Raw genomic sequence first — 6,536 nt, forward strand, 5'->3', positions numbered from 1 at the left:
AGCCATTTCACACCCAGGTTTATGTCCTGGATACAAACAACTTGTGTATATCTGCAATATATAGGTATATATCTATATACATATATATGTATCATTATTCTTTAATTCCATGGCTTTATGTTCCACACAGTTGAACAGGCTCCAGAGGAGGAAGAACAAAGGGGGTGGGGGGGAAATGGAACAGAGGGGGAACAACTCAGGGCTGCTTTGGTTATATCCTTACTGTTGGGGTTTCCACACTTTTTGGGGGTTATGAGCCACCCTCAGGAGCCGGGGTAAGGCTGTGGATAAATCCAGGAGAAGCTGTGGATAAATCCAGGAGAAGCCAACACCAGAGAGCAGCGAATACTGTAGGTTCCCACCCCCATGCAGAGTGCAATTAGAAGGGGTAATTAATACTGCAGCGGGGCAAGGGGACATGGGGGGGGTGTGTTTGGCCTCTGGGGACCCGGTGCCAGAAGTGCCACAGCACCGCACCTCCCAGGGGAGGCTCAGCACCTCTCACCCAGGTCATGGGGGATCACCCCTGGGTAAGGAGGGGGTTGATATGATCTGGAAAACACAAGGGGACAACCAGTAAGGGCTCCCTGGAAGCAGAAGCAGAGGATGGAGGTGGAAGGCCCCTCTCTCCACAGAGGGATGTGGTCGCCATGCCCTGGGCAAGTGGCTGGGGATGTGTTTATCCCAGGGTACCACCTTTCCTAAAGGTTTCCTGTCCCTCACATCGTGTTTTGTCAGAAATTAAAGTCTCTAGGGACAATTAACTTCATCACAATGTGTCCAGGGGCTGCCCTGCCCAAGCAGCACAGATTTCCCATATTAAGTTCCCAGTGGACTCCCGAAGAGGCACAGAGCCCTCGAGCATCAGGTCCAAGGTGACAGCACGCAGTGTGGCCAGTGAGGAGGAGGAAGGCAGGAGGAGGAGGAAGCATGTGCAGGGCCCAGCCCGCAGAGAGCCGGTGTCTCAGGAATTGCTCTTGTGAAGCCAAAAGAGCTAGAAAAAAGAAAAACAACCAAAAACCCAACCAAAAATCACCATTAGTGTTGGCAAACACCCACGGTGGGTAATGTCTGAGCTGCATAGAGAAGGCTTTGTCTCAACATGGCAAGGAAGAAGGGGTGAGGGGGGGGAAAGAAAGTGCTTTAATCACCGGGAGGACAGAGCTCGGAGGGGAAAGGCAAGGAAGCAGCCCAGGAGCGGGGCTGAGCGAGCGATGGGGTGCAGGACGTCACCCCCCACAACTCCTCCTTTCCCAGCTGCTTATGGGAAACAAGTCTCTCGTGAGCCATCCTCAACACTTCTTCTTGAGCAGCTCCTGGAGATAGCGGGCGACCTCTGCAGCCGACTCCCAGGGGACGACAGTGGCCTGGAAAGCCCCAGGCTGCTTCTTCTCCATCTCTTGGACCATCCGGTGCATGGGGTAGCCCTTTCGGGGGAAAGCCACATCAGCAGAAGTCAAAGTGACGGAAGGGCAGAAATCGTTGGCGCCGTCCCCCACGTAGAAAACCCTCTCGAACTCCACCTCCTCCTGGGCTCTCTCGGCCAGGTACTCGGTGAGGATCTTGCGTTTGCACATGTTGGCCGGGCAGTCAAGGCACTTGTGGCTGTGGTAGGGCCCCAAGGTGAAGTAACCCCTCTTGTCAAAGCTGGACGGGTTGCTGAAGACCTTGCGGAAGAGGGAGTAGAAACCGGCCGCCCTCAGGTTGCTTTCGATGCCGAACATGTTGGCGTCGGAGATGAGGATGATCTCGAAGAGCTCGTGGTTTTTGGAGAGGAACTGGAAGAGGTCGGGCATGCCGGGGGACAGGGGGATGTTCTCATAGACAGTCTTGAAGTCCCCCATCTTGACCCCCTGGTCCCCCATGTAGGCCAGGACGCGCTGCATGTACTCGTTGTAGAAGCCCTCGCGAAAAGTCTGCCGGATGTGCTCCGGGAGCGCCTGCCCCGGCGCCGCCCGCACGATGGAGTCATCGCTGTTCTCGTTGATGATGGTCTCGTCGAAATCGAAGACGAGGAGGTATTTGGGGGGCCGGGGGCTGGCCATACCCACACCCTGCGAGGTGGAAGAATAAGGCTCAGCCATTAGATTAAGGCAGTTTGGTTCTTCGGCCCTGGCACGGCGATGGTGGCAACCATGAGGCTACCAAAGATGCTCCTTGGCTACCTCACCCTCAGGTGGCTTATTAGCCCAGCTGGGCCTGGTGGGGGGGGGTTAATCCCCTGCTGCCACCCCTCAGCCCTGGCCCTAAGGCGTTTATCCTGCCTATAAAGGGATCACTTTGTCACCGCTAATCCCGCTCCTGCAGTCAAGGCGGTCACTGGGCCGCGCCACCGCCGCACACGTCCTCCCATGGGACGCAGGGACGGGCTGTGCCTCAGGGTGCGAGGAGGGTCCTTGGGGAGGGATTTATTCCCCATTTTGCTCCTATCCCACCTCCATAAAAGGGTTTGTGTCCCCGCAGACCCCTCTTGCTACCAGGACAGAGGAAAATATTTTCCAGGTTGTTTTTTCTCCATCATCTAGGGCTGGTTTCCCCCTAAATTGGGCTCTGCAGGCTCTGGAGCATCTCGGGTTGCCTCCAAGCCACATCCTGCCCTCCTCTAAACCCAACCCAAACCCAGGTTGCCGACATGGTGCCAAGCCAGGGAGCCCCAGCCCACCCTCCCCTAAAGCCACCATGGCCCCAGCAGCTCCCGGCTGCTCCAGTCCCTCCCTCAGCCAGAGATTTGCAGGATGGGGACCCCATCCCTGTCCCCTGCCCCAGGGGGGACAACACAGGTGAGGACAGCACTGACCTTAAACAGGCATGGCAGCCCAACGCCCTCGCAGCACCTTTTCATTTTAAGAGCATCCCTCTGCAGGCAGCACCTCGCTGAAGGCAGCCCTTAGGGCTGGCCAGGCTGCAAATCACACACAAAAAAAGGGGAGTTTGGTTAAATGGCTTGGGTTTTCCTCAGCTGCCACTTTTGGGCATGGCCTGGCTCAGCATCCCATAGCGAACTCCCAAGCTCAGGACCTTTCGTACCAGGAACGGAGGAATCTGGGGAGCGGGCAGAGCCCGTTTAATGCCGCTGATCCCTTTTAATTCCCCCCAGCACCCGGGCTTTGCCGCACGTGAAAGCAGCCAGCAGGACGGCTCGGCAACAAACCTCAGTGACACATACCCCGTTCCAAAACCGCCCTGATTTTTCTTCCAGTGTAATTAGTTTGGGGTGCTTCTTTTAATGGAGTAATTATCCTGGCACGAAAGCGGGCGTGCAGGCAGCAAAGGCAGAGCCCGGGTTACGTCTCCGGATTTTTGCCGACCTCTTGTGGTCCACAGCCCTGAGAGCAGAGCGATGGGAAACCCTCAGAAAAAAAACCCAGCCCCGCAGCCAAACGCGGCTGGAAGCTTGAGCAGATGGTTAGCGGGAGGAATAACACACTGGGAGACGGGAAATTTGAACTGGGCACCAGTAGCTCAGCTTAGCTGGGGCGAGGAGGATTTCTGCGAGGGTTTGGGTTTTTTTTTTTTGCCATCAGCGTGACAGCAGGAAGAGTTTTTCAGCTGAAGGTGACTTGTGTGGGATTTGCCTGGTTCGAAGCCCAGCATCGAACTATTTTGGGCACAAACGCGATTCATGACTCTGCTAAAATAACAAACCACAAGTGCAGCGCCGAGGTGGCACACGGCAGGAGGAAGAGGGCCCTCACCACTAAACCCTGGGCTGAAATCTTGTGAAAAGCGACTCTTTGTGACGCCTTCAAGCCAAACACTGGTTATTTCTTTGTAGAAGCTTCCATCAAAAGCTGCTGTTTATTTGCAGACCTCGGCTGAAGGCAAATAATGCTACAGCCACAGCCTGGGAATGGGGTTGGCCACCACAATTTTCAGGTCCAAACCAAGAGAAACAGAAAAAAAAGATTAAATGAGAAAGAATAATTGTAATTTTTGTCATTATATTCTAAAGAGCTGCCAGCGCTGAGGAAATAACGTGGGTCTAAGCCTCAAGAAGATGTTGCAGCACCAAAGCAGCCCTAGAAGAGCTGGTTGACTCCATGGACACCGTTATGGGCAGTTGAAAGGGACAACGTGGTCATGGGGAGCTGACCTGTCTCAAAAAAAGCTCTTCTGGGCCCAAGGTTGTCGCATTTTGCAAAACAGGAGAGGCTGACAGCACCCATCGTGGATTAGGGGCAGATGAGGTCAAACAGACCTGAACCTCCATGCAGTCAATGGTCCCATCAGCTGTGGTTCCCCAAACACCTCCCACCCAACCACCTCTTCTGAATCAACCTTTTGGTACGGACACAAAAACCTCCCCTCTGAGCTGGGAAAAAGCCAGTTGGGTCTCTTCTGGCTCATTTTAGCTCTGTCTCCTTCCAGAGCTGACCAACAAGGGGTTGGAAGCAGCACTGCACACCTCAACCTCAGCAGAGCTCACAGCAGCTCTCCCCACCTCCCTAGCACTGCTTCGCTCTCCCTGAAGCCCCAGTGGGGATAAATCCAGTGCAGAGCCCCCAGCTTCCCCTTCATGGGAGAGGAGAGAGGCCCCCAGACCGTTTTCTATGGGGTTTCTAAGGAAAACGCTAATCCGTGAAGTCAGCTTGGACAATTGCTGCCCTCATCTACTGGCAGGAGATTGGAGCATCCCTGCCACGCTTCTGCTCTCAGCCAGCCCCAACGCTGCTATTAATCGTCCCCAAATGTGCCTTGATTTTATGCAAAGGCAAAATTAAAATCTAAGCCAGAGTTATTCCAGGATGGGAATTCTCAGGGAGCCTCAGGGGGCTGTTGTGCAAATCCCATCCTTACCCCATGAGCTGTTTCCCTTAAGATACAGAAAAGGGAGATAACGGCTTCGGGAGCGGCTCTTAATAAAGCAGCACTTGTCCAAAAAAGCACCCAGCAAATCTCCCACCCTAAATCACCCCATCAAGGGCACACGGCGTGGGATGGAGCAGGCGGCTCCATCCGGGGTAGGGAGCAGAGAGATCCCGGCAGGATCCTGTGGCGGCTCCTGGCACAGCTATTTCTGCACGGAGATGACTCACCCGGCGGCTGCTTCCCGGGGGGGCGTCCATCCACCTTCCGCAAAAAAGGGGCTCCCTCCAAAATAAAAGCAAAGCGGCCGCGCTTCCTACCATTATGCAAAGCCTGAGTGTTGAAACAGAAAACGAAACAGGTATTTGCTCATGAATCACATCGAATGTAAAGGCTTCGACTTAACCCAGGTTGGGATGGGGGTGAAAATATTGCAGATAAGAGCAGGAATTCTTGCTCACTGAGAGTAATTTCTGAGGACTGTTTATCCCCCAAAATCTTGATGTTTTATTTCCCTCTGGCAACAGCTCTGGTCATCCCTGAGAGCTTTCTGCCCTGAAAAGGCCAAGGGAGGCCAGGCTGGAGCCCCATAATATTCATTGCCCTTGTTCATCTCCACGGATCAGCTCTCGCTGACCTCTGCACCCCTGGGTGATTTATGGGATTAATCCCTAACGGGTTCAGCGCAGGACGAGCTGCACGGCGAGGAGCAGCACTGTGCTACGTCCCCGCTCCCTGCCACAGCATCAGACCCTCTGAGAGCCCCCACTGCACCCAAGTGGATGGGGATGGGGATTAGTGCCTGATTTTGGGGTCACCGCCTGATTTTGGGGATCAGCACCTGATTTTGAAGCCAGGAGCTGGTGAGCCTCAAAAGAGAGGGGACATAGGGGCATTTCCCAGTTGCAGGCACAGTCCCTGGGCTGGTTTTAATCACCCAGTGGACTCTGCTTTTGCCATTTTTAACCTTAAAATAAACATGTGATGTTTGTGATGCATGCAACATTTTGGTTGTTTTTTTTTTTTAAATTTTAACTCAAACCCCAACCACTGACATTGGGCAAACGCATTTGCCCACCCTCCAGCACAGCAGTAAGGGCAAAAACGAGAGGACAGAGCCCTGCTGCCCCAAAAGCAAAGGAGGCGAAAACCCCCTCTCTCCAGCACCATCGGACACAACCATCGGGATCACAAGACAATTTCACCCCTCCTGGAATAAAACCTGCCCCGCTCCCATCCCTGGCCTCCCGAAACAGAAGCAAATGAGCAAATAAATAACAAACCACCAGCCAGCAGAGCTCGGGTGGGGGTCTCACACCGTTCCAGCCACCTCCGCACTCCTCGCCCCTTCTTGTGCTCCGTGGCTCCTGCTTTATCCCAAATCCCCCGGGTAGGGGGTAGGGGGGGGAAGGGGAACGCCCTGGCCAGGGCTCGCCCCCCCGGCTGCGACGCCGCTCCCGGTCATCTCGGGTTATGGGGATGTTCCATTTTTTGATGGTGTTTATTTTCCCTGCCGCCTGCCAGGAAGCCGCGGCGTTACCGCAGCCAAGGGCTCCCGCTGCGGCCGCCGGGAACGGAGCTCTCCGCTCTGCAACAAAACCCCCCTGAAACAGGTGGTTGTGGCCCCAAAATGCTGCAGTTGGCAGGCGGTGGGTGCTGGATGGGTGGCTGGTTTGGGGGAGTCCAAAATTGGATCGCTGATCCCAGATCCCCACTGTGGTGCTGGATCC

General features: G+C 54.7%; 1 protein-coding gene across 2 annotated transcripts; it reads right to left on the minus strand.

Moving 5' to 3' along the window:
- Positions 1-1,214: 1,214 nt before the first annotated feature.
- PHOSPHO1 (phosphatase, orphan 1) lies at positions 1,215-5,129 on the minus strand. 2 transcript variants are annotated; one of them, XM_010182081.1, is made up of 3 exons: positions 5,038-5,129; positions 2,694-2,764; positions 1,224-2,056 (listed from the first exon to the last, which is right to left on the minus strand). In XM_010182081.1, the coding sequence occupies exons 1-3, from the start codon at positions 5,127-5,129 to the stop codon at positions 1,293-1,295; spliced, it is 927 nt and encodes a 308-aa protein (XP_010180383.1). In that variant the 3' UTR covers positions 1,224-1,292. The 2 variants fall into 2 exon arrangements, with proteins under 2 accessions (XP_010180385.1, XP_010180383.1); XM_010182083.1 differs by lacking the exons at positions 2,694-2,764; positions 5,038-5,129 and adding an exon at positions 2,798-2,895 and having other exon boundaries at positions 1,215-2,054.
- Between the last annotated feature and the right edge of the window lie 1,407 nt (positions 5,130-6,536).

The sequence above is a fragment of the Mesitornis unicolor genome, unplaced genomic scaffold, assembly GCF_000695765.1.
Source record: "Mesitornis unicolor isolate BGI_N332 unplaced genomic scaffold, ASM69576v1 scaffold41873, whole genome shotgun sequence".
Classification (NCBI taxonomy): Eukaryota; Metazoa; Chordata; class Aves; order Mesitornithiformes; family Mesitornithidae; genus Mesitornis; species Mesitornis unicolor.

Excerpts from the sequence above, each read along its gene's own strand:
- PHOSPHO1 (XM_010182081.1), bottom strand. The coding sequence starts at position 5,129 with ATGGTAGGAAGCGCGGCCGCTTTGCTTTTATTTTGGAGGGAGCCCCTT. Across the intron at positions 2,765-5,037 it reads CCCCCGGGAAGCAGCCGCCG|GGGGCAGGGGACAGGGATGG; the intron begins GGTGAGTCATCT and ends GTTGTCCCCCCT. Across the intron at positions 2,057-2,693 it reads AGGGACTGGAGCAGCCGGGA|AGGGTGTGGGTATGGCCAGC; the intron begins GCTGCTGGGGCC and ends CTTCCACCTCGC.